General features: G+C 38.9%; 1 protein-coding gene across 2 annotated transcripts in view; it reads left to right on the top strand.

Moving 5' to 3' along the window:
- WWC2 (WW and C2 domain containing 2) overlaps positions 1–27,798 on the top strand; it is an 84,623-nt gene that overhangs the window by 33,346 nt on the left and 23,479 nt on the right. For both annotated transcript variants that reach the window (XM_065736535.1, XM_065736536.1), the window contains exons 3-11: positions 6,703–6,906; positions 7,751–7,827; positions 12,346–12,425; positions 15,170–15,299; positions 15,704–15,850; positions 16,798–16,871; positions 21,372–21,614; positions 24,901–24,990; positions 26,692–27,293. In XM_065736535.1, the coding sequence (XP_065592607.1) occupies positions 6,703–6,906; positions 7,751–7,827; positions 12,346–12,425; positions 15,170–15,299; positions 15,704–15,850; positions 16,798–16,871; positions 21,372–21,614; positions 24,901–24,990; positions 26,692–27,293 (1,647 nt within the window). The remainder of the gene's footprint in view (positions 1–6,702; positions 6,907–7,750; positions 7,828–12,345; positions 12,426–15,169; positions 15,300–15,703; positions 15,851–16,797; positions 16,872–21,371; positions 21,615–24,900; positions 24,991–26,691; positions 27,294–27,798) is intronic.

Genomic DNA, 27,798 nt, shown 5'->3' with positions numbered 1-27,798 from the left:
TAGTGGCAGTAGCACACTGCGAGCATAGTTGCTGCAGAGAAGCACTGCACAGAGCCGAGGATGTCTCAGCTCCTTGTGCTGTCCTGCCAGGAGAGGGCTGGGGAGCACGAGAAGCTGTGAGGGGACAGAACTGGGACTGCTCGCTCAGGTTGGCCAGAGGGACAGCCCGTACCGTATGGCATCATGATCAGCAATGAGCTGGCAGGAGACAAGAGGAAGGAGAGAATGGTGGGAGAGCTGGCATTAGTCTCCCCAAGAAACACACGATGAGCCCTGCTATCCTGGGAGTGACAGAACTGCTGATGAGGAGTGGGAAATAAATTCCTTCATTTATTTTGCTTGTATGCACAGATTTTGCTTTACAAAGTGAACTGTCTTTGCCTCAACTCAGGAGTTCTCAGAGTGTTAACTTTTTGATTCTTTCCTACATCCCACCTTGGGAGAGAGAGCGAGCGGCTGGGTGGTGCTGAGCTGCCTGCTCACCATTTCTCAGTTAAAGCACAGAATTAAATTAGGGAAAAGTGAAGAAGGTATCTGGAAGAGAGGAGGCATTGCTCTTGTGTGAGTTCTACGGCAGGAAACAAACTGTAGAGCTCAGTTCAGAGCATACTCATACTCTGAATAACCTAATTTACCTTCATGTCTCTCCTTAGAGCCCATATTCCATCTTATTATGTGGTAAAATGTGATTTTCTCTGAGTATCCAGCAATGTTTTAGATCATTTTAAAGGCACTCTATATGTCATCTTGTTGGGCTGCACAATCTTATTGAAACTGCTTCTCTGTAATATGCTACTCTTTATTTTTATGTACCTATTGAAAAAATGCATCGTTTTGAAACAATGTAATATTTCTTTGTGAATTCCTCCTCAAATTTATGGGTGCCAATTGCTTTTCTTATTGTTTGAGGTTGAATACTAAGCATTTTTAAAAGGCAGGGAGTAGAGAGAAAAAGGAATAAGAAAAAAAAATCATTCGGAAAGCCTCTGGTATGTAAACAATGAAGTGCATTCCTTGTGCTAGTCCAGGAACACGCTGTTATTCTGCCTGAACTACTGCTACTGCCTTTGTTCCTTTACTGTTCTTTAAGGTTTGCATCTCAGCTATCTGCAATATTTGTTGTAGCTGAAGTATAATGAAATAATGTTTACATTGGGTTTTTTTCCCTACCTGTACTATTGTCTGATGGCAGGCAAAAAGATGGAGATTTGAAAGCCAGTTTGCTTATCAAGAAATGCAGGATAGACTTGTAGAATAAACATATCCATAGTGATTATGCAATGGTGTTTATAAAATTGCTTTCACCACCCTTCATTAAGCTAAGTTGAATCACCCCACAATGGTTGGTATCAGATACCAGTTTTCCTCTCCTGATGCTATAAATCAAAGGGTTGTTGATGGGTTTCTGTTCGTGCCATTTTGAGACATTTTTGTGCAGTCTCTGACTGCAGCTCCCCCCAACTTGGCCTGAATGCTGTGTTCTCCAGGGACTTGCCCTCAGCATACTGTGAGCTGTTTTCCAGATATTCTCTCCTTTTCAAACCAATTCTGTGGAATAACTGCAATGTTAACACAACAAAGGTATCAGAGACTATTCAAACACCAACCCAGATTTAGTTCATATGCTTCTTTCAGATACTGTGCTTTGGGAGAACCACCGTGCATAGAGGAATCTGCCGTGTAGTTGGTTACTGGGTCTGAGTTTTTGAGGCCCATGCCGTTTCCTACAGGTGGGCTGTGTTGGATGAACAGTTCTGTAATTGGCATTCTGATAGGCTTGCTGCTGTCAAAAGAAAGGACCTCCATTTCATTCTCCAGATGGATTCTCCTTCCTTCCTTTATACTAGCTCCTTGGACCTTCAGTAACCTGGCACAATTCACCCATCCTGCCAGGAAATTATACACCGACTTTTATCTTTAGGTTTTGGCCCAGTGAGCATTTAGGTGGACCTAGTGTGATGAATAGGCTTTGTACAGGGCTGGGTGAACACCAGAGCCTATGTGTGGGCAGTGCTGGGGGGGAACAGGTGAGATAACATGGTGCAACCTGCAGCCCCAAAAAGGGGCTCTCTTGGCAGCCATACAGGTCCTGCGTCTCTGCTCCTTGTTTCTAGCCAGGTCAGCTAGTTTCCTTTGGAATACCAGGCTGTGGCCTGCTCTTCTGAGAGAGTGGTCCTGTTACATTTACAAACTGGAATAATATGGGCATGTGATTAAACAGGTGAGAGATTTGTCATCTGGATGAAAAGCATAATACCACGATGTTGTCTCTGCCTGCTGTGCATGTTTTCTTCTCAAGCAGTGATCTAACATCTCCAGCATTTTTTTTTTTTGTTGGGCCCCCCCCTTTCGGAGTACTTGCTCTCTTAACTGTGTTGCATAAATGCAACCTGCCTTCCTGAAGACAGATTACATATGGGTCATTCTAGAGCCAATTGCCACTATTATTTTATTTGGCAAGGGGAGATGCTGGAAAAACTATTGCTTCCACATATTGTTAATCCTGTAGTAAAATGTCCAATTCTCTTATGTCTAGCAGTAGGGCGTCAGGGAGCTGTTCCCTTCCCTGTGGGATTTTCTAGTGGGATTTTAATTCCATGTGTTTTAGAAAAATACGATCTACCGCTGATAAGGTAATAGTTTCCTTCTGTTGAAGCAGACTGTAAAAATTTGGCAGGTCGTCTGGATAGCAGAGAGAAACATAACATCTTGACTATCTAATAAAAAAAAAATTGACATGCCTCCACATCCCATATGTCCTATGAATAATATACATCCCATGTATAATTACGTGGGGCATGTGTAACGTTATACCTTGCAATGCTTTGTTTATTCCTTTGCTTAGAACTCGCTTCAAGGGCAGTGAAGTAAGTCCTGACATTTTGGCTTTGAATGGTTGTTTTGGCCAGATTCTTTAGTCTAAGTGCATCAAACCTGGCTGGCAGTTAGCCAGGAAGATTGTATTTCTTTAGTAGCAGTATGATTAAAGCCAACACAGCTTGATCTTTTACATTGCAAGGCTGTGATAATTTCAGTTCTCAGGAATGTCCTTGGGTGGAGTGTGCCATCCTGCTATGTGTGCTGTTCTGCTGCTTCAGAACTAAAAGCAGAAGGAAATGGATGGATTGTAAGTTTCTTACTATGTACTTGCAGTAATTTATTTAAGTTAAATTAATTGGTTTTAAATCAAGATCTCTTAATGGAATTGAGTAATTTTGCTTCATAAGTAGCTTTGCCAAATGATGCTAAAACCATGTCAAATTAAGAACATGTAACGTGAATTTCCTCCCATCCCTGCAGCGCGAGTTCTTTTACTAGAGTTTATTATTTTATGTTGTGATTGAACAGAGATTGTTATCAGTAAAGCTTGTTTGTTTGTTTTTAATAAATCTCTAGTCAGTGCTTTTGACAGATCTTGACATACTACTCTTAGTTGTTTAAAGATCCATTTTAAGGATATGCCTTTTGTTCACATCAAGGTTTATGCCAAAGAGGGTACAGCAGCCAAAAGGAACAGCTAAACTCTTGTGTTTAGCTATCTGGTGATGCTGAAGGTGTTGGAGAGGTCATGCCCGGGGGGGTGGTTTGTCTCTTATCCGCTGCTGCTGATGGAAGTCCTGTTAGCATTTTCTAGAACAGATACAACCATCGAGCTCTGTCTTGTGCTCATAATCAGTGTTTACTTCTCTCCTGACCAGAAGAAATAGCATCTCCGCATCTATTTAGCCAGCAATCTGTTTTGTGCACGTTTGGTATCTACTCTATGTGTACATGTACATCTTCATGTACATCTACAGATTTGCTTGTTGTTGTGGTACAGTTTTGTCTCCATCTATGTGTTAAAAACACTGTTTAAAATTCAGGTGATTTGAAATGACAAACGGATGAGCATTTGGTGCAGTGCACAGGTACATGTTTATATATATTAACAATTGCCAAACACGTGATTTAATTTTTTGAGTTTTCCACTTTGCAATATTTGAGATGAAAAATATAGAGTGAAAAAAAGTTGAGTGAAAAATAGTTGAGAAAAATAGTTGAGAGAACCTCTCCTGCTTGGGGAAGGTTGACAGGGGTGTTAGTTCTGGGACAGACATCATGTGATACCTACACGGACAGTTATCCAAAGCTCAGTTTGCTGAAGTGATGCTTTTTAAAATGTGGGGTCACCTTAGTTCGTTTCTGACTACTTGAATAAAAGATGTGAGGTCACATTATCACAGTGTTGTTTTACACGTGCTGCTTTGAAAAGAAGATGTTTGATTGTATTTGCCAGCAATAAAAAAATCATCTGCTGTTGATCAGCTTTGTCCTTCTCTTGCAGTTGCAAGGACAGGGCATCTGTGGGCCACATTTTAGGACTCTGCAGGCTACATTTGGTCTTTGGGCTGCATGTTGAGCAATCCTCACTTAAAACCTACCAGGCAATTACCTACAACATGCTCGAAGATGAGACCTTCCAATCTTGTACGGTTATTTGGTGGCTGCTGGTTGCGCTCTTAAAATGCAATCACATCGTTACATTCTTCCTAAAAAAAAACCCAACGTAACTGCGTTTATCCTATTTGATCACTGACCCATGAGAATCCTGCTTCCTGCCTCACAAAAAAAGACACCTCTGGAAGCTGGCACTTCTTATCTTGTGTAAATAACTTTGAATGCGGAGGTGTGTTAAAGCACAATGGCAGTAAGTGGCCACAGATAGGGACACGTGTTGGCTGTTCAGGAGAGAAAAGGTATTGATTTGCTTCTTTGTGTTCCTGATATCCCTGTGGAAAAGAGCAGGTGGCTATAACAGGGGTGTGTGGGTGTTTCTGTAGCTATAGTTATTTTTTTTTTGAGAAGGTTCTTGTTGGGGTTATCGAAAAAACAACTGTATATAAAGCTTCTCTACTTTAATCTTTTATGCACCACACTTGGCTTTATATGATTTATAGTCCGCATGCTTCCGCTGTGTACATCTAAGGAATACCTTCCCAAGGAGAAATAAAGAAGCTTGACATGTTTGTAAGTGGTGGAAACAGTACTCCCTCGGCACAGGGGGTACTCTTTGTGTATTTGTCAAAGCTCAGTAGTTACGTTACGCTGCCAGTTCAGGATTTTACAGACTTAGTTTTGTGGGAAGCTTCTTTTTATATCCACGACTTTGGTTTATGTGATATTAGCACCAAGAAGAGCTTTTGAAAAACTAGTAGTTAGTCATTGTGGGAAATTGTTATTAAGCAGTACCTGTTCTTATCAGCTTTTGCACTCAGAAAATCTGTTTTCAGATATGTAGTTGAGAGAGAGAGTGCCTTCTCCCCAAGAGTGCAGTTCAGATACAGGTTAGAGGAATCAGGTTGGTTCTTTTCCCCCCATGTCTTCAGCTACGCGTTTCTGCTTTTTTTCCCCCTGCATTAGTTCTCACAGTGAACCAAGTCAGAGAATTAAAGTGGCAGAAAACTTAAGACAGAGAATGGCCTTTTCTCCTGCTTTTTTTACAAAAAAAAAAAAAAAAAAAAAAAGAAAGAAAGAAAGAAATCTGTAGTAAACACTTGGTGCTTAACAGCCCTAGTCCTGGATATTTTTCTCTGAGTAGATCTATGTAGATTTGTAGTACATAACTTACAAAGGAAATGCCATGTCATTCACAGCTGACAGTTAAGTTTCAAGCTTTCCATGGCTACATCTCACAAGAACACCCACTTTTTCTATTTGATACACCTTTAAAGGAAAAATACTCATTGTACAGCTTCAAAATGTGCTTTACAAAGTCAGGATATAATGATGATAAGACTGAACATTCAGCCCTATTTCTTATCACATGCCTTCTATAATATATACCACTAAAATATATCTGATGCTTTTCTCCGTGCGTTTTATGCAAATCCTTTTTTCTCTGGGGCTACCTGAGGTAACGTGGTTGACTTAAAAATCTGTTCCCACCTACATGGTTGTATTAGCTGGGTATTCAGTGGGAAGGAGGAGATTCTTCAGAGAGGCAATTGGTCGTGTATATCTTAGGCACCTGTCTGAACTGGGATGACATGCTGTTCGAGGATACCCCTCTCCTGCCATTGACTGTAAATATAACTGTGTTATATCTTCGATCGGATGCCTAATGGTGATAGGGGTAGAGGTAGAAGAGACGATCTGAAGAGTTAATGTTCTGTTGGTTCAGTTACAGTGGAAAAGATAAATGTAAAGACAGTTTTTGTAGAGGAAGAGGAGAGAGATAACCACGATAAAACATGAGTAACATATGGCTGTAAAAATTAATGAAGTGGGGGAGAGTATTTTGAAAAAATGTAATAGCTGAGATTACATTTCATTTTTTTTCCTTCAGAAATGCATTTGATTTTAAGATGTCATTCTGAGACTTTTTATTGATCCTATTATTTCCAACAACTGGTATGCCAAAACTATGGGTGAAAAGTTTTAGGGTATTTTTAACTCAGTGTTGGGAGTGTAGGAATGAAGTGCATACAGTGTGAGATACTGTACTTCAATTCTGTTTTTGCCAAGTGACCACTTAAATACTGTTTCCCTCACACACTGTTGTGGCACAGAAAAGCCCCGATAAAACTAAGCACCTGCTTAATAACCAAAGTCAAGCTATGGCTCAGACTTCTAAAACCATGGATTCCAAGCAAAGTAACAATTTAGCTGTGGACAGACTTCAGCAGAAATACCTTTCAATTCTTCCTTTTTCCTCCTATAAAGAAACGACACAAATAGAAGATCCCAGGAAACAATGGAGGCAAGAACAAGAGAGGATGCTGAAAGATTATCTTATGGTAGCCCAGGATGCTCTCAGTACTCAGAAGGAACTGTACCAGGTGAAAGAACAGAGGCTAGCACTTGCACTGGATGAGTATGTACGGTTGAATGATGCCTACAAAGAAAAATCAAGCTCTCGTACAAGCTGTAAGTACAGTAGAAAATACAATGTAACCTCTTTGATCTGTGCCCTGCAGGGGATCCTGTTTCGCTTTAGGATGGGTTTTCAAGGTTTGCTATGAACATCTTGTACTCTGGCTTTTTTAGAGATAGCATCCTATTTTTTTTTTTTTAATATAAAGATATTCTGTTGGAAAGAACTCTCTTCCGTCTGATACAATTGAACTGCTTTGAGCCATGGTTTAGAGCAGTCTGCTCTGAACTCTGTTTTGTCACACAGTATGTCAGAACAAAAGTCTACCAAATCTAGGTTCAAAGTAAATAGGATCTCCTGCACTTGATGGCTGCACACTGAAATGACCCCACTGTGCTGACGGGTACCTGCAGTGGACCAAAAAAGGAGTTTGCTGCTGCTTTGTGCAATAATTTTACACTATGAATGTGCAATTAGAGGTGAAGTAGAGATGCATCCTACAGTATTGGTCAAGGGACTGGCATGGTGAAGAGCTTTCAGAGGCCTCTATTTGTTTTGTTAGCCACACCTCTTTCTTAGAGGCAGATGCCTTCCAGTCTCTTAACCTCCTTTGTAGCCCTCCTTTGGAGCTCTCTGATAGCTTTATGTTCTGCCTATGATGTGCCATCAAAAACTGCACATAGTGCTCAAGGTGAGATCATACCCATTAATTATTGCTAAGCTGCAATGCTGACTACTCTGTAAAAGGATGTAGATTTGTAAAGTATTACAGTTTTTCTGTACTTTGTAGCTTTACATCAATGTGGATATGTCAATGAAGAGGCTGATGAGTGATACAAAAATATTTAAATACCTGAATACTGGTCCTATTGTTTTTTATTATTATTATTTTTGAAGTATTCTCAGGCTCTTCATCAAGCACTAAGTATGACCCTGACATTCTGAAGGCTGAAATCTCCACTACAAGATTAAGGGTGAGAGTTCTTAATTCGTATTCATTTGTACTCTGTTTGCAAGGTTTCTGACTATAGAATGCAAAGGTTGAACTAGCAGAAGTATGTTGGACCCTGGTACTGAAACCTTCTAATGTTCTCATTAAATACCATTCAAGAGCTTGTAATGAATTTTTAAATGAATTTTTAAAGCTGTCTCATCTAATTCCAGAGAATGCGCTTTGGTAAAACTTTGACAGATAGTCTAATAAGATGTGGATTTAAATAAATCTTTTACTTTTTATTTTTACTTTTATGATTATAAGGAGGAAGTAAAAATAATTAGGTGAAAATAAAAAGGTAGTGGGCCATAATGAGATGCATCTAGTTGTCTGTACACAATCTTTAGAAATGTGCTGTTAGCTGCACCAATTGCCTTACAAATTTCTGTTGGTTTAAAAAGCACTTTCTAGTGATAGTGTGAAAAATTGTCAAAAAAGAAACATTCAGATGAAGATTAAAAGTTTTTAGTAATTTTCTGAAATTGCTAACAAGCAAAAATCTTCAATTGATCAACTTCTTCCAGTATGGTCACTAACAGACTCCACATAAAGAACTCTGATTCTCAGATTAGTCTCTAGTGAATTCATCTTGAATAAGGAGGAAACAGTGTGGAAGACATTTGAAATCTACCTAGGCAATTCATTTATTTAAGCTGTGGCATGTGTTCATACGTACTCAATGGATAACTGGAACTTTCTACAGTTTGTAATGAAAAAAATCAGCTCAAACCATGCATGTTAAAAGGACACAACCTCTGTGCATAGTCGTTGAATGGCGCAGGGATACAGATGCTGTGAGCAGAGGGATGTCAGTTACTCAGCTCTTCCATTGCCCCCTCCTGGCTTCTGCACAGTGCAGCGCTCAGAAGCCTCACAATATCATCCTTCTTTGCTTTAGTGTAACAGCTAGGAGTCTAAATATTATTGTTTAGAAGGAATTGTGGAATAGCTCAATACAATTTTAAAACAGTATAAATCAGAAATTGAATACACTGTAAAGCTGTAGTCCATATGTTGCTCTCCCTACTGCTTGTGCAGCCTGTTCTTTCTCAGAAATCTCAGTCTATAGCTCCTTATTTTTTTAGTAGAAGGGAAAATCATTAGTAAGAAAACCTATTTTGCAGCGAAAATTTTGGAAGCTTAAGAGGAGAATCCACTGCAATAAGGACCCTGGCTGGGAACGAGAGTGGAAACACAAGGCAAGAGCTTCTATCTAAAGTCAGTGCAGCAGTAAAAGATGGTTTCCCATTGGCATGGGTATCACTGGTATATTTGGGAAATTAAAGGTATTGTTGAAGAACAAAGCACGTGACCAAATGTAAATATAGTCTCCTGAGAGCCAGAGGAGAACATTCAAATGCGGTCCCGTGCTTGTTTATTCCTATTACTTAAATCTAATCAGCTCCCAGCTCGGAATGCATCAATACTGAACTACCTCTTAGCTACAGATCTACAAATTGTCCGTTTGCTCAGGGGAGAGGCAAATGTGCTAATCACCGCCGGTCAGTTTCTGGAATTTTTTTCTCTTCATTGCTTCTTGGAGTCAAGGAGCCTAACGTACTGCTGGTTCTCAATGCCTAATTTATTGGCATTGCAAAGTCCAAGTTGCATATGTACCTAAAATAGGTGACCTGAATCTTGTCTGCAGAGTTTAGAAGGGTGCAGTCCAAGAATATCTGTATCAGCATGAAGTGTGTTGTCATCCAAACCCACTGGATTTGAGAGTCATTGAGATAAGAAAAAGTGGAGCCCTGTGATGCTAGGGCTGGAAAGTGGTTTTCGAGGAAGATGGCAAGAGAGGTATGACTGTATTATATCATAGTTTACCCTTATTTGAATATTTGAGGATGCTTTGCTAATATTCAGCCTTGTGGCATTCTGCAGTATATGCATGCCTGGACTTAATGGGAAACAAAGTTAGCCATTAGCAAGCTGCTAGCCAACTAGTTAGAATTTGCACATTGATTAGTGAACTATTAGGTCAGATTGTACTAAACCTGTTTCTCTCTGTCACACACACTCGCTCAGGTTTACTGGCATCATCAGGTTAATGGTGGCCAGGAGGGGAAAACTTAGCATTCGAGGAAGTTCTAAACTAGCCTTTGGCCTTTTCCTTGTTAGCTGTGCTTAATATATACGTATGGAACCTTTTGGATACATGACTTGCATACTGCACTATATGTCATGGAGAATATATGGCAGGCATATGACAGCTGTTGAATGAAATAAGCAGGGGCAAAAATTTGATATGTGATCCAAGTCTATTTTATGCATACTCAACAAGTAGGGGATGACCCTTTACGAGATAACAGGAGCTTTTTTTCTGATGTTCTATTAGTGCTCAAGTACTGGGGATAGAAGGGGCTAGCACAGAAGCATGCCTGAAGATAGAAGAAGGAAGCAAGAGGCCTGCCAGGTGGCTTAAGAAGATGTGCAGAAGCAGTAGGAAGGAGATGAAGGATAGTAAAAGTGAAGGGTTGTGAAAAGTGAGATTACAAAAGTTTTGAAGGAGAAAGAAAGAAATGCAAGGATAGTTTAATGCGACCTACAGTGCAGTAAACACAGAGTCTCTATTATCATGTATGTCACATCCTTCTCTGGTAACATACCTAACTCACATTTCCTGATAATAAAGTGATGATGAATTACAGCAAAGGACGCTCAGAAGATGATCTTGAAGAAAATGTAAGGGCTTCTGAGAGATCCAGCCCTCAAAGTTGAAAGCGAGTATGCCATCTGCAATTACAATAAATTCACATTTCAGATTAAGAAAAGTGTAGCCATTCTTCATTTCTCGGCAAAGTTGCAGCTTTTTCATATTTCACATGTTGCTTAACCTGAAACCCACTAGGGATATCTGTTTGTTTTCTATAACCTTGCTTGGAACACTTGAGAGAGATTATTCTTGGAGTTGAAAAATTCTCATTTAGTTCTCTGTATTTCTTAACTGTAGGCAAGTGTCTCGCCGGTCAGGGAAAAAGTAGTTCAGGAGAACTGAATGTGTAGTTAGGGATGTTGCCAATTTATCATGCTAAATAATCTGTATAGTCAAAATAAAAACAGTTTCCTGTCAAGTAAAGCAGCCAGTGATTGTAGTTTCTAAAAGCCTGAACCTAACCCTAATTATCTAGTTAACAGATTTGCTTTGGAGAAAACGGAGCTTGCAAGCAGCATTTTGTTTCTGTTAAAGAAAAGTAATTAGCCAGAAGTTAAAAACTTGAATGCCTAAGTATAATTCACAAATCTATATCTAGAAACACATATGAAAAATTTAAGTCTCTTGGTAAGTTCCGGCAGCTGCTGCTCCTTCCTACTTTCAGTTTCCTGGCACGTTGGGTATCGCACTTTTTGGTTTAAATAATAGCACAAAGTAGGCAACCTGAGAAGAAGAGGCTGCAAAATATCTTGGAACCATAATTTTGAAATCATTTTCAATTGAAGCGGTCAAAATTCTTTATTTTAATATACTCAGTTTTTCAAAATGGAGTTGAGTGTCTGAAGACCCATACAAAAACATCAAGCGTTTCCCTGTGGTAGTGAGAGCAGGAGACTTCTTGCAGGCTTTTCCTTTCTTCACCTTGCTGACTGGAAAGTCAGAAAAAAACCAAAATCTGGCTATTATGTAGAGAGCAAATCAGGCCGATGTTGGTGTATTTGGGACCAGCATTTGGGACTCCACATTTAATGTATGCTTTTCTTTTTCTGTTTGTGCTGAGGACGTGTTTTAGTTTCTGTTAGAAGTACACTGCTACTTTTGTCCAGAAACTTTTAGTATGTTTGGAAATTCTCACATTAAAAACTACTACAGCAAACAAACCACCAACCCTCCATTTAATTTCATCTTAATTCATAAGTATTTTATATTGAATATCATTGTTAATGTTATAAAGCACTTGAGCATGCAAATTTAGGGAAAGTAGGAAAGGCTTTCCCAAAGACAGTTCTATTAAGTAGAAGCATATATTTGTGATCCAAACGTGTTTAGTTATTGTTGTCTTAGAGTTACATGAATGTGAATTACATATTTTGGGGTCAATGCCTGAAAAGCTTTATAAGAAAAGATAATTCATAGAAAAAAGCAGAGTCTGCACTTCATTTTTACAGTGTAAATGACTTAAGAGCTTCCTGGAATGAAAATGTGAAAATACAGTGAGCTTAAAAGCTGGAATGTCCCTCCCTGTACAACAGTTGGAATGCATGCTTAACAAGGAGAAGTAAATTGCTTGCTTAAGTTCTCTCAGGTTTAATACCACAGTGCGGTATCAATACAAATAAGGAATGTGATTTAATCTGCTTGTGTCCCTTTAATACTAAAGCATGTTGCCCACAGACGTAAAGAAGAGAACAGATCTTTTTGTTTTTAATGTGTGTCAGTAGAGCAATTTACTCTTCCTTTATTTTCCTCATCTGAAGTAGAGAGTATGCTAATTGTTCAAAGCCATGTGTTATGCCGTTTAACAAGAAAAATTTTCTAAGTCTTGCTTTGATTTAACACAAGGTCAAGAAGTTGAAGAGGGAACTCTCTCAGATGAAGCAGGAGCTGCTGTACAAGGAACAGGGCTTTGAAACACTGCAACAGTGAGTAATAAAAAGTAGTTGAAGTTGATTTAATTTGGTTGTATGAACTTTTTTTTTTTGGTTGCAGAATTGACTTCATCTTATGTGAGATTATTATGGGAAAAGTGAGAATCTACAACTCTTTTTGTTGCAGTTAAGGATCAGGAAATCTGTAGAAATAGCAAACCTATTATGCAAGTGTTAACATGAGAAATCTGTTCCCCCTTCTCTTTTTCACGAAAGAGCTTGGCTGCAAAGAGGCAGAAGGAAAGTCGGTGGTTAAGGGTTCCTAGGAAGAATTTAGCTGCTTTGCAATGTCCCATTTAACAAAACAAACAACAGAAAAAACACCCCAAAAACTGAAGGAAGTAATTAGGTCAGTCTTTCTTCCCTCTCCACATCTGAACTCAAAGAGAAAGAGGAGGATACTGATTTCAGAGGTATAAATGGTGGCACAACTGTGCTGGGATTCAAATGAGTCCCAGTTTGAGGGCTGGAGACCTGAATTGCTTTGTCCCAGCTGCTGAGATGCCTGGGCTACAAAGGGATGAGCTGAGGGAGTGTTCTGGGTATCCAACCAGGTGGACTACTAGAAACCCATGTATTTATGTATTTATTCATTTTCTGTCTGAGCAGTCTCTCCTGACTTAGTTGGGCCCTAAAATAGTAATCGCACTGTATAAAACTGGTCTATTCTATTTTATTCTATTTTTAACGGGGAGAAAGAAATTCTGGTCTAGGAAAATGATAAATGAAAATGTTATATCATAGTTACAGATTTGTCCAAATGGAGCAAATCTTTTAAATTATTATTATTTTCAATATGAGAACGTGAAGTAGATTGGGAACGCCCTCAGGAGGATGCCAGTGAAGTCACTGTCTTCTTTCATTTGGACTAAAACAGACATGAGAGATTTTTTCTTTTTGTTATTTAGATAAATAAAGACTAGAGTGGAGTGAGGAGAGAAAAAGATAGCTGATTGAATTTATTTAAACATGAATTGGATTTCAAAGCAAAGTTTAGAAGAGAAAGACATATTGATTCTAAAGCTGAAGGTAATAAAAACTCACGCTGCTGTCCCAAGATTAAAGGTTAGCCAATCATGCCGGTTTGATTATATTAATTCAACAATGAGGTATTGTTTTAAAGCAGCTTGCTCACAGGCCATTTTGATAGGAATCCAAAGCATGTTTCAGAAACTGTCAACAGCATTCCACAGAAATACAATGGGCGTTTGTTTTAAAAAATCCAGTCAGCCGCTTTTGAACAGTATTAATCCCATTAATTTAAAACAGGGAGGAGAAATATCATATATGTCAGAGATCCTTCTTGTCCATCTTAATTATATATGGAATAAAGCAGTTGCAATTGGAATATGGCACGGCGTGTTACTAGGCAGCATGTGGTATATTTTATTACCCAAGTGTTCATTCATGACTGCAATTGTTGGCATATCCTGTATCTGTCTGACCTTGGCAACTTGGTGTAGGTTACCAGAAATTGAGTGCTGTCGGAGAGTGGGTGTGTGCATACTTATGAAAGAGTTTGGCGAACTTTCAAGTCGAAACAAATACATCCCTGAGTAGGAATCTGAGTGCACAGTCATGGTTTTTTTTTACACAAATTTGGTTCTGTTTTGCAGAAAAACTGTAATGTGGAGAAAGAGAGAAAAAAAGATGCTCTCACATCTTTACTGACTCCTTTACAATCTTGATATATTTCTGTAATTAGAAGAAAACTAGAATACCTTGTTACAGGTGTTTTATGTTCATGCTCAATTGCTCAATCCTTGCTCACAAGGTCTTGTAGGATGATGGGTGATGATAAAAACAGAAAACCAATGTTACGATAAAGGAATGTGTTCTCTAGTAGATGCTTGACTTTGGTGAAGATGCCTGTTGTTTTTAATTTTGTGAAACACAGCTGCAGTCATTTGTATGGTGCTACAAAATATTCAGTTAAGGCATTTCTCCACCGTGTGGTTTTACAAACTCGATTTTCTGAAGCCAATACGTGAAGACCGAAATGAAAAAAGGATTTGTCTCTAACTTTATTTGTAAGTTATTATTTAAAAAAAAATTATTGATACTCCAGTAGTTCAGTGTGTGACATATGATATTTATTATCCATAGAGTTAGTGAGTAGAGAGAGCCTGGTGACTGGGTGAGCGCAGCAGCTAGGTGGTTAGTGCTTAGGATTAGGGTAAAAGAGATGGAAGCTGAGAGAGGAATTTTGCTACGTGTCTTCTCTGCAAGAACAATCAGTACCTATAAGCTTGCTTGTCTGGATCTCACGTTCTGGGTCTGGGTAGAGGAATACTGCCTGTAATGCATTCTGCTTCTTAAGTTGTGCAAATAGCTAGTAGTATAAAAGCTGTTCCCCAAAGTTGCTTCTGCATTGGAGAGGGTTAGAGTGTGAGTAGGATTTTTGATTGTGTTGAGAGCAATATGTTTTACTCCTGGTAGCACACGTAGGAGTATTACTTCAGGTAGTGCTCTGTGGCCCACATCTTTAAGACTGAATCAATGGTTTTAATGCCAACATGCTTTTTTTTTTTCTTTAAATTTCCTGATGTCAGGAAAAATGAAACTCATCCACTGTGTGTGTATGTGATAGCTTGATGTTTTTGCCAAACAGAAAGTAAAGGAAATACCATCAGTTGCTCCTTCCCTTTTGTTCTCTAACTATGCTTGTCTGAAACAGAACAGCAGAGAGGTTAACATTATTTGCAGTATGTAGTACTAATATGCTCTTTTTTCCACAGAATTGACCAAAAAATGTCTGGAGGCCAGAGCGGGTATGAACTATGTGAGGCAAAAGCCATCCTAAGTGAACTGAAATCCATCAGAAAGGCAATAAGTTCAGGGGAGAGAGAAAAACAAGATTTAATGAAGGTATGGAGGTACTTTCTAGGATTGGCATAAGTTTTGCATGGATTTGTTCATCTATTTATTGCATCAACCAAATATTTGATTGGTTTATAAAAGGGAGCAAGACCAAGAGAGGCAACAAGAACCAGAATGACATGATTATACTCAGTGTCACCTTCGAAGGGCTTGGTTAAAAGGACAGTTTGTCTAATGTGAGAGGAAAAAAAAATTATACTGGAGTTTTTTAGATAAACATCTTCTGAATAGAAACCAGTATAAACACTGTAAAGTATCACAGATTCACAGAATGATAGGGGGACCTCTTGAAATCATCTAGTCCAACCCCTTGCTAAAGCAGCTTCCCTAGAGAACTTGTACAAAAGTACTAAGTCAGTTTAACATCATCTTGTTCTCTGTTTCCTGGACAGAGTCTTGCAAAGCTGAGAGAGAAATTCAGTCTCAACCAGAATATTGGGACATCGGAACCAGACCTGACTTCCAGCTCTGTAAATTCCCAGCTGTGTTTTTCTAGACAAACTCTGGATACAGGGTCTCAGACTGACATTTCTGGTGAGGTGAGCTTTTTCATTTTGTCAAATGTAAAGAGAAATTGAATCAGAATGCTGTGGTTAATGGAACTGGCTGTTACAAATAGCTGTTTACTGTTGCTGATAGGTGTTACGTATCTGCACATTTAAGAGAAAATTACTTAGAATCAGTCATCTGATTTTCCACTTCAAATTTAAATCAGAATTCAGATGAAGTTTTCATATTTGGCATGAAGCATTTATGCCCGTCTGATTTAATCGAGTAGTTCCAGTACAGTGAAGAACAATGTAAGTAAATAGTATTTTTTGTATCCATCTAAGTGGATGTTGTACCTTACAGACTTACTTTGATCTGAAAATGCTTTTTATTTTCAGAAACAAGATCTCAAAATTTAACTGTGCAGTTTAATTTCCACAGCTGAAAAAACATACGGGAGCTGTCTCTTCAGTGATTCATTAGTAATTTCTCTGACAGTATATTTACAGTGACAGAAAGCCATGCTTAGTTTTGACACCTTCTTTATCCTTCTTTGGGGTGAATTTAGAAGCAAGAGTTAGTAGTTTTCCAAACAGAGGGCTAAGCTTGACTATGGACTGTAGCAGGTTTGGGTTTTTTTTTTTTCTTTTTAAAGTCTTGCCTGGAATTGCACCTATTTAACCTTGAATTTTGAGTTCACTGGGGGGTTCGAAGTGGATCAGAATTTGGGGTTCGGTGGATGCAAGACCTCTTTGAAAATGTACCTGATTTACTCTGCAGGAATATGGTGGTACAGTAATTAAAAGCAGATGAGCTGTATGAGAATAAAACAGCACTGAGTATAGCACTAACCATGAATATAGCAACAGGTGTGTGGTCAAAGGTGGGTGTGGTTTCATTTTTTAAGTAGGAATTTTTCCAGCCTGGGCATTTGTTTTGTATTGTTGATTCATTTCACAGTTTTACACAGTCATAAGGCTAATATTTTTTTCAATAGGTTGGAGGAAGAAGTAGATCCAATTTAGCAGAGAAGGTCAGACTAAGTCTTCAATATGAAGAGGCAAAAAGAAGGTAATGGGGTTAGTCGCTTTGTTAAATTATAGTCTTGAGTCTGGCGATTTCGGCATCTCCAATGCTATCATTGTGCTCGCAGTGACATCTAGTGGACGCCTCTCTGGAGGTACTGAAAGCATTGCTGCAAAATGTTTCTGTTTCTCCTGAAAGCAAAGCAGGCGTTCAGAAGCTGGCAGGACTTTTGAGCAGTAGTTTTCGTATTTAATGCTGAGTTACATAAGTTAATAAATTAAGTGAAAAGATACAATGTCATTTCCAGGATTATGGAAATAAAGTTGACTGGTGTTCCAGTGACAGGTTGCCATGCTATTTACTTCCATTTAAATCCCTCTTTGGGGTCATCATTTCAGTTTACTATGCAACTGATGGTTCTTCAGGTACTGCTTCAGAGTTCCACTTCAGATGTTGTAGACTAAATTATCTCTTTTTCCCTGGGACTTAGAGTCATAGAATGGTTTGGGTTGGAAGGGACATTTAAAGATCATCAAGCTCCAACCCTCTTCCATTGGGCAGGGTTGCCAACCACTTGATCAGGCTGCCCAGGACCCCACCCAGACTTGACTTTGTATAATTTAAATACTTGTTTTTGCTGTGAAGTTACTTTTTAATAGCCACGGGAGAGAGGAAATCAGGAACTGCCCCATTGATGAATGTGAAGTGTCTTTCAAATAAGGTTCTGCAGTGGTTGCTCTTGTAAGCAGTGCTGTTTTGATGAATTGCCACAGCACTGAAGAATAGGCATCAGAAAGCAGAACATCCCAGGTTACAGTAATGTGTATTCTGGTACAGCAAAAGAGTAGTATTGCATAGTACTGGGGGAAGATTTACATTATTTAAACTAATAAATTGCATGTCAGCTATTCAAAAACCTCACAGCTTTTGTTATATAATTTAGGAGAAATATAAATCTAGAAAATTATCTCACACCTTTTTTTTTCCTATTAAAAACCAAGACAATAAAGAAATAGTACTTTTCCATAGATGAAAATTGTACCTATAATGGCACTTGCTATGTGACTTAATTATTAATTCACTTAGGATACTGTAGCACGGTCAATTAGGAATCCAAGAAGAAAAATTCTAGCTTACAGATTCAAAGTAACGGCTTAAATAGTTTTAATGTTTTAAAGAGGAGAGGCTGCACAGTCAACGTTTTCCAAAACCCAGATATATGTTCTTTGTATAATAGTAGCTGCCATTCTTGCTGGAAACAACAATATTCCTTTCTATCTTCATTATGAATCATAAAACTTTGTTATATAATCAATGCAATTGACTAAGAGTGATAAAGCTATTGTGCTTCTTCAGTATTGACCTTGCATGATTTTGACTCAAAGTCATTAGGCATATAATACTGTCAGATGGTTTTTTAGATTTATATAGATGGTACTTGCTCTCAATTTTTCTTTTATAAAAAAACAGATTATCCTCTCTTGTGACTGTCTTGATACTAAGAAGGAAGTCCCACCATCGTGTTTTGTCTCTCATTTGTAGGCACAAAAAGGTACTTTGGAAGTAGTGTTACCACTCCTAGCTCTATTTAAAAAGCCTTATAATTAGAGTCTGGACAACTACAGCATAAATCCTTACTTTCTCACAAATTCATCAAGAAAATGGGTCAGAATTGAAGTAGATCAAGTACTTGATCTTTGCATAACCAAGTATTTGTTCCGTATAACATCAGTGTGTTTTAAGGTTAACTTACTTCTTCAATGGTGTCTTCATTCAATTGTATCTAAAAATGTCCAAATAATGAATATTCCTCTGCACTTTAAATAAGACAGTCAGATTACTTGAAGGCACAGTTGAAGTCACTGAAGTGTCGGAACATACTGTTTTTATTAGTGATTACTGGGTGAACTTAATAAAGCATGCATATCTTGGAATAATGAAGATGCATACCAAACTTCAATATCTAACTGCATCTCCCCTAATTATTATGGCCACTGTAAGTTAATAAGTATTGACCATCTCGTCTGAAGTATTAAATGTGCAAATTCATAGTTGCTTTATGTTAAAAAAAAAACAAAAACACACACAAAACAAAAACAAAACAACAACAACAAAAGAAAAAAAAAGGAAAGAAGATCTAATGAGTGTACATCTCTATTTGGAAGTTATCAGATGATTTTGCATTGCTTATTTTATGTTGTTTATCCAGCAGAGCCTCTTGAAGTGGTAAAATTTTGCCTTGGGTTTTTGAGGACAGCATAAAGTTATATGGTGCAAACTTTAATGTTGTTTAAATTAGTAGAAGCTACTGACTTTGACAAAATAAAGAATTGGATAAATTTAGAGTTTGTCAGCTATGCCACATTCACTGTCAAGCTGCAGTTGTTACTCAGGAGGATCTGATATAGCATGCTGACAGCTATATCCTGATGTGGTGAAACTCCAGCTACATACATTATTGACTTGTTGAGCAAGGACTATCTCAAAAGTGTGAAACCAGTTCAATTTTCATATCCTTGTAGTCCTTTGCCTTTCTTGATGAGGCAGCAGAAAAGAAGTGCCAGTTAGAACAGCAGAGAGTTATCTGTAACAGAGGGAGCAAAAGAATTGTTGGGAGACCATCATCCCATTCCTTAGGCCATCAAACAGCTGTCAGCAGCAGCTACTTTCAGAACAAGGCTAGCAGGAATCAGTGACCTAGAGATGAAAATCTTAACACCTTATCCATCTGAAATGATTCAGTTGTTTTTCCTCTGTGTACAGCTCCTCTAAAGAACTGCTGAATATAAATTATATATATTTATATAACAGCTGCAAAGTATGTTGAAATGCTTCATTTCATTTCGCCCTACCATTTGTTAATGGTAACACTGCTGATTGTATTTCAATTTGAGTTATTCTGCACTGTTTTTCTGTAAAAACTCATGGAGTTAAACTTATTCTTGCAGCAATTTGGTGGGTGGTCTTTTTTTATTCGAACTGGTTTTAAAGCTGTTTTTTCATTGAGATGCAGGTGAGAAGGAAATGCTGCCCATGGAAGAAGAAAGAAGAGCTTCCCCTTTAGCTTTTAGTATGAGCAGAAGGACAGTTACATTTCATATTAACTATTCTTAGCTTTTATCATAAATAAATGCCATAATGTACTGTAAATTAAGAAATGAGATGCAAAATAGCATGCTTATTATTAGTTTCATTAGTCGCAGAAAACAGACTGGAAAGAAGAAGAGTGTTTTCCTAGAAATCTGTCAGGACAATGGAAAGATTATACAAAACAAGTAGTGCGTGTGTGGCTGATGCAAGATGGCACGGTCATTACCTGCTAATGCTGAAGTTGCACAGACTTGTATCAGCTGGTGAGCTAGCTTAAGTGTATTTGCCATGATAGGAATAAGTAAAAGCAACAGATAAGATTCTCTTGCCCTAGAATGAAAATGTCCTTCTCTTTTGTTCCTTTCTCTGCCTTTTTCACAGTCTACAACAAAGAGGTGTGGAAAGCTCAGAGCTGTTACAGAGTTCAGAGCTTCCACAGTTTTATGTAGCTGTTTCAGGTGCAGCTAAGGCTGGAAGTGACTAAAAGTTATCATCTGGATAGATATGTGGAACGTATACTGGGGAATTGCTATGCTTTATATAATTCCCAGCAGACAATAAGTCCATTGCAAAACCTACCCTTTATAAGCTGTGCAGCTGAGCCCAACAGTGAAGTGATTCTGGTGACTAAATACTGGAAGTAACCTTTCTTGGTCAGGACCAAGCTATCGTATAGTGTAATAATGCACGGAGGTTTCTCCTACTGCTATGTGTGCTATCTGTATGGATAACCAGGTCTTGGGTATCCTAACTCTGTGACTGGACAGCTACAACAGGAACAGCAGCTGCACAAAACTTCTGAGTTATTCATCTACTTTTCTTTTAGGTGGCCACTGTCATATTGCCTTCTCTTTAAATTGCAGAGGAAAACACTGCATGTGCCTTTCGAGATTTGCATGCATATAGTTACTGCTAAAGTGAGCACCTTGACATTCTGCATATTCTTTTAACAGTGTTCCTCACTGTTAGAGGAGCTGAATGGTCTCCCACAGCTTAGGAGAAATAGATCACACTCCTTGATGAGTAAAGCAAAGTGCCACTGCTATGTTACCAGACAGATCACTTTCGATAAAGCTTTTATTAAAGTCAAGACTTTTAATTCTACTCAGGATTTGAGCAAGAGAAACTCATTTCTAGTGTATTTGGGCATTGGTGTCTGTTTTAGCATTCTTCCATATATGAGACAGGTGAATTTAGGGCACTGTAGCTCCGAAGTTTGGTGTTAATTGCTTTGTGCTCCTCAGAAGTACATTCTTCTGACGTCTCAGACAGCGAAGATGTTGGCCAGGATGGGTAGTTTGCATCTCTGGCAAAGTTGCATTCTTGTGAAGTAAAACTAATTAGAAGTATGGGTTTAAAAAGAAGTTCTTCTGTACTTACATCTTCAAAATATTGTATGACTTCTGGGAATTGTGTGCTGTGCTGGGCTCAGAAATCTGCTATGTTTTATTTTAGCATGGCTAACTTGAAGATCGAACTGTCTAAGTTAGATAGCGAGGCCTGGCCTGGGGCACTGGATGTGGAAAAGGAAAAGCTGATGTTAATCAATGAAAAAGAAGAGCTTTTAAAAGAACTCCAGTTTATTACACCACGCAAACGTACTCAAGATGAGCTAGAACAGCTGGAAGCAGAAAGAAAGAGGCTCGAAGAAGAGCTGCTGTCTGTAAAAAGCGCACCCAGTCAAGCACTTGCTGAAAGGTAAGGGGTTGTTTTTGCTGATACTAAATGCCACTTTCTGCAGTCTAACCTTTGTACTCATTACAGGCCCTGAACTGTGCCTTGATAGGCCGTTCTCCTTCAGTAAGTGTTCTGTGTAGATCTTAATTAAATTTGTTATTAGCCCACTGGGCAGAGACACAAAGAATTCTTCTGTACTCAGAGAGAATATGAACACTCTGTATGTGCTCTGCAATATCAGTTGCTCTGCATTTGTTACCAGCATGAAAATGCCTATGACAGATGTTAAATAACTGAGGAATGTCAACATACCAGCAGGAGGGCAATACATCATTCACTGATTTCTGATAATAGCTGTAAACTATTTGAACTCAGGTTACAAAGATTATCTCGATTGTTGCAACATCTGAAGCCCTTTATTGTAATAAGAGTTTTATTAGTTGCAAAAATGCAACACAAAAAAAAAAATAGAAGAGGGGGAGAGGATTGGGAATAAAAATTAAACCTTCCTAACTTTTCAATTCCTAACTGATAACTGAATCAACTTCCACCGTATATGATATTAGCCAGGTTCAGAGTCAGAGAAAATCAAAGGTGCCCGGCACAAATGAACTTTTCATCAACTGCAAGTGGAAATAAATTTATGGGAACCTCTAGCTCACATAAAAAAGCAATAAGAACAAAATGACAAAATGTTGTTGTATATATTAATGTCGCCTGCCTTACTGAGGTAACCCAATCAGCATTGTAAGACTGTGCTAGGAAACACCCTCATTGCACCATTTTGCCAAAAGACAGTTCTGACATATCATTTTTCCCATGCCTGGGTGTCTGACATGCCAAGGGCAAATAAAATTCTCTCCCATTCAAGAAAAGCATATGGTTAATTGCATCAGATCAAACATTAGCATTTTATTTCTTTCTAGGTTCTGTTACTGAGAGGAAATACAGCATCTTCAAAGCACAGCACTGTCTTTGCATCACTATTTTATTTCATGAAGTTTCATGAATACCTTACGTTTCCAGTGTTCTGCTGGTACTGATAATGAAACAAAAGTGTAAGAAGCTATAGATTGCCAAGAGCTTGATATGACAAGTTTTTCCTTTTTTAAGGTTTTTTTGTTTGTTTGCTTGTGGTTTTTTTTTTTTTTTTTTTTCTTAAGGGAGAAAATAAACAGACAGGCAGCTTATTCTGACTTAAAAACGTGGTTGGTGTAGCCCTGGGTTATACTGAATGTTGAATCTGCCACTGGTAGATGTACTTGGAGTCAGTTTGGAGATGGAGGGCATAAATCAGAACTTAACTCAGCTTCAAAAATGCAGAGACAGGATACAGTCTCACTGCTTTAAGGAGCTTTCCAGCAGCTGTTTATAATATCTGGATTGTGGGGCTGCTGAGAACTGCTTGATGCTTTCTTTCCTTTGCATTTGTGTTAGGGAGGTTCCATTTTTTCTGGAGTCCTCGGCAAAATATTCTCAGTAATCACAGTCAATAAGATAGAGGGATGGTTTGACTACTTGCTTGTGCTTTTGTCTGTAAAACTGACCTCTACTCTTATGTCTCATAAACAGATACATCCGCATAAATTTCCACCTGAAGAAGGTGAAGTGTGTGCCATTTAAGTTTCTGTTTACAAGCTATTACTATTATTATTATTATTTAATATTTTATGCCTCTGAATGTTACAATTTCCAACCAGAACTGGGGAAGAGTGTCTCACTAACATGCCACACCTGCAATGAGTATTAGATTTCTCTGGATAGCAGGGTTGCAACTGGAGTTCACCTTGTTAATAGTTTGGGTGTTCACATGGTCTTTGGCATATAAAAGATCGTGCCGTGCTAAAGTTCAGAAGGTTTAAAAGTTTTGAATTTAGCCTAATATAGAAGGGAAAAAAAAATACTTGAATTTGCTGTGGAATGTGAAATGTTGTGAATTTGTATAACTCACAAAAAAGTTCATGAAGAGTAGTGTTGCTGGAGGAAAGCGGGATAGATTATGCTTTAAATGAAGACAGAAGAGTTTATATAGTGGAAAAAAAAATGGTGGGAAAAAATGTCGAATACCGCAGACGAGCATAGTTCTTGGTTTGGGAACATAAGCAAAGAATGAAGGGCTGTGTATGCTTTTAACAAGGTTAGCAGGTACTGGCAGATGAGCACATCATTGCAGTGTAAGAGCACACACAGCGTATGCAGTGGAGTGGAAGTTCACACCCTGCCTGACCTCGGGGTAACTTATTCACCTTTGCATAACCCAGATTCGTTCGCTGAATAAGCATGAGTGTAAGCAAGTGCTTTTCATGCTTTGTTGAATTGAGGACTTAATGCCTTTTTACTGCTATCTTACGCTTGGAGAGTGAATTCTGGGAACTCTGGAGTATTTCTTTCAGTTTGCATAAGAAAGCAATGGGTGATTTTTGGTTTTGTTCTTTGAGATGTTTTCTGTCGTTGAATTTTAATTCGCACGTCCTTGAGATGCCAAGAGGGCAAAGGGAAGGTTTCTGTTGATGAACCTCAAATCTTTTTAAAGTAGCCATCCCTCAGATCAGTTGCTTTAGAATTGTTACTATCAGTTGACTGAACAGGGCTAGGAGAGAACTCAATCCTCAAGTAAGGAGGACTTTAGCTTACTCCATTGAGGGAAAGGCAGTGTATTTTGGTGAAGCAAATTGAGTGATAAAAGAGAGTTAGAAAAGGAAAAGACACTGCAGAGGTGACTGAATCCTTTCTCTCTGCAGCCAGTCAAAAGGAATTGGAGAATTCTGCCATTTGTGGCCTTAGAGCAAGGCTGGTTGGCTGTGCACGAGGCAATAATCCTGCTCTGTAATAAAGGTGAACCTTGGTAATGGGCTGTACTGCTCAGAGGTGATGAAAAAGCTGTTGGAAATGTAGAAATGTTTACAAGGGACTCCTGAAAACAGTTCCTCATCTTGGAATTGGGATCCTGCTTTGATGTACTGTACTTTGCCTTTTTTGGAAGACTCTGAAATCAAAAACAGTGCTTTCATTTTAAACTTCCTGCAGTGCTACCTCAAGTTCTTGCATGATCAGAATTAATGCCAGCGTGTTTTTGTTGTGCCTGCTTGTACACCTAGCAGGTTTGTTGCAGCACTCAGTGCTCTGCAGTTGGAGTCACTCTGCTGAAGTGGGTAGGATTTCATGATAGGATTTGAGAGCGAGCAGTCTCTTGGATTTCAGTAGTCTGCAGCCAGGCGGTCTTCGGTTTGTTTGTGTCTTATCCGTGAAGCATTTTAGCCTCACGACTTCTCAGTCATAGTTTACTCACATTTATTTCTGTTTCCAGATTGAAATTGGAGGAAAGAAGAAAAGAGTTGGTACAGAAGCTTGAAGAAACTACAAAATTGACAACTTATTTGCATTCACAACTTAGAAGGTAAGGCCATACTGCATCACGTGGAAACTAATTTCAGCAACAGTCTATTGGCCTTGGTTGTCTAAACTTCATTCTCAGGTTTTTCTCTTAGCTGGAGGCTGAACAAAATCTGTTTACTATTTAAAAAATAAAAAAACAACTGTAATAGCTTCAAGCATGTTGCCACCTGTGAGTCTGGCATGCCTCTATTTGCCAAAAGTATTCAAGACTGGATTGAATGGATCTTTTTGTATAGCTTCTGTAACTGAGCAGAGATACATTTTCTTACTTCAGTGTAAATAGATCAGGAATTCTTTAATGGTCAGATCTCAATATGCTGTCATTGAAGAGACAAAACTGTTTCTTAGACATCTGTGTACAAGGAGAACTGTAGCCTGCATAATGACTGCAGAGGCTTGGTGAATAAATGGATATATGGATTTATGTAAATACTTGTGAGAAGAGTTGGTTCTCTTCAGCTCTGACTTGTGCTTCCTGTAAGCAGAGAAATGTCCTCAGCAGGATACTTTCCTGACAGATATTGTTTCAAAATCTGATTCTGGCTACATGCAATTCATAGCGATAATAAAACAGTGATCAGTTACAGTAACTGTGAACTCAAAATCATTGCTCTGATGGTAATTCTAATATTTAACAACACATGCAACACGTCCTAGGAAAAAATTATTCCCACATTAGGACTGTACCTTTGGCCATCAAACGATGTGTCTGCTGTATGTATTTTAAAAATCATTAATTTGGTCAAACTCCAGCTATCTTAATGTAGAAATCAAAATGGGGCTTTAAGGGGAATAATATGTTTTAGTATTTTATAAAAGATCTTCTTGCAGTAAGCCATGCCGTCCTATTCATGGCTCAGCTATTTCAGTCATCCCAGACAGACTGTGTAAGTTGCATCTTACTTGGTGATTAGTTGGTTAAATGTATGTTGCTGCTTTTTAAAATACATTGTGTAATCTTGTTTGTTTGGACTCAAGTGTCACTTTGTCCTGTTAAAGGCAGTTGTGTAGCCCAGTGGCAAAAATTTTAAAGTCGATAGCTCTGCTGCTGTGTTTAAAAGGGGCTGCCTTGAATTATTTTCCCTGACATGTTTTTTTCCCAGCAGAATCCTCCCGAGCCAAGGCAGTGACACTCAGCTTCTCTGGCAGGGCTCCTTACCTTTGCTTATTAACATGAAAAGATTGCATGTTCATGGCCTGTACCATGCTTATAGAAGTGGATGCAAAGTAGTTCTGCTATGAATCCTTTGCTTCTCAGAGCTGCCATCTCTCCCAGGTGCTTGGGCAGAGGGAAGGCTGCGTAAGTTGTTCTGGGGGTGACAGCAGTCTTCTGCTGTCCTAACCTCTCTGCATTGCTGTGATGTTGACTCTCTCCATGAGCACCCACACCAGGGTGGAGCAGAGCAGCTGACAGAGCTGCTATCACTGCCAGACCAGTTCGTTAAGGCTGCAGCTGTCTTTGGGAAAAGGGGCTTTGGGAATAGTCCATAAGCTGTTCACACTGTGCTGATGGTGTGCAGGTTGGGCACACTGCTCTAAAACAAGTATGGGTGTGTAAAAAGAGAGGAAAACAAACAAAAAAAAGCCCCAAGCAGCATTCTGTTGTAAGAAATCGTTGCAGTACACCTACCAGTCAATCTTCTCTCTCCTTGCGCTGTTTAGTTCAGTAACATCAGTGGATGTCTTTGTTCTTTCTTTGCAGCCTCTCAGCTAGTACGCTGTCTGTGTCGTCAGGGAGCAGCCTGGGATCTCTGGCATCCAGCCGGGGATCTCTGAATACATCAAGTAGAGGGTCGCTCAACTCGCTCAGCTCCACGGATCTCTATTATAACCAAGGCGATCAAATAACAGATTTGGACTATCAGTATAAGCTTGACTTCATCTTGCAAGAAAAAAGTGGTTACATTCCTTCTGGGCCTATCACTACTATCCATGAAAATGAAGTGGTCAGCTCCCATGGGAGACTGGGTTACAGTGACTCTTCCTCAGCCACAGACCAGCCCAAACTGACTGAGCCTCCCAAATCTGTGACATCGCTGTCTTCCAGGTCTTCACTGTCTTCTTTGTCTCCCCCAGGCTCCCCTTTGGTTTTAGAAGCTGCATTTTCTGTCTCTGCTCAAAACTCTCCTCTGCATCACCTCACTACAGACTTTGAAGACTGTGATTTTGCAGGCATTAGTCTCTGTGAGAACCAAATATTATTGGACTCTGAAACCAGAGCAGGATCTCAGATTCCTACAGACGATAAAGATCTTAATGAAAGCATTAGGCAGCCTCTGTCTTCTCTACATGAAGGAAATTCAGGTAATGTGTAAAAAATAAAAAAATAAAAAAATCTAACGTGAGAATGTATACAGAACGCAAAGATTTTGAACAAAGAAATGGCTTTTGAGGAGAAATAGCTCCTGTAACTGAAGTGGAGCTTGACGGGCACAGATTTGCCACTGTGGGCAGTCAGTTATTCTGAGGGACACCTCATATCTTGTAGCTGTGGGTGCAGAGAGCTGTGAGCACCATATTCCATCCACATCTGTTCAGTAGCTGTTGCGACTTTCTGTTCTCAAAAACGACAGAAAAACATAAGCTGGATCTCGAAAACAAGGAGGATGCATGGTGTCCTTAGTACTGCCAGAACGTTTGAGGACAGAGCAAAAATACCTTGTGCAATTTTTCAGTTTGAAATCAGATACTTCCTGAAGAATAAGTTACCAGCATGGCTCCTCAGTGAAGGAAATTTCTGGGCTCAGCAGTTAAGTGTGTGTGTGTGTGTGTGTGTACACAGTTATTTGAATCTGTTGTCACCAGAAGA

This window comes from Cyrtonyx montezumae, unplaced genomic scaffold, assembly GCF_038088225.1.
Source record: "Cyrtonyx montezumae isolate F1298 unplaced genomic scaffold, pur_monq_1.0 scaffold_2, whole genome shotgun sequence".
In the NCBI taxonomy this organism is placed as follows: Eukaryota; Metazoa; Chordata; class Aves; order Galliformes; family Odontophoridae; genus Cyrtonyx; species Cyrtonyx montezumae.
This window is presented reverse-complemented; position numbering and strand designations above follow the sequence as displayed.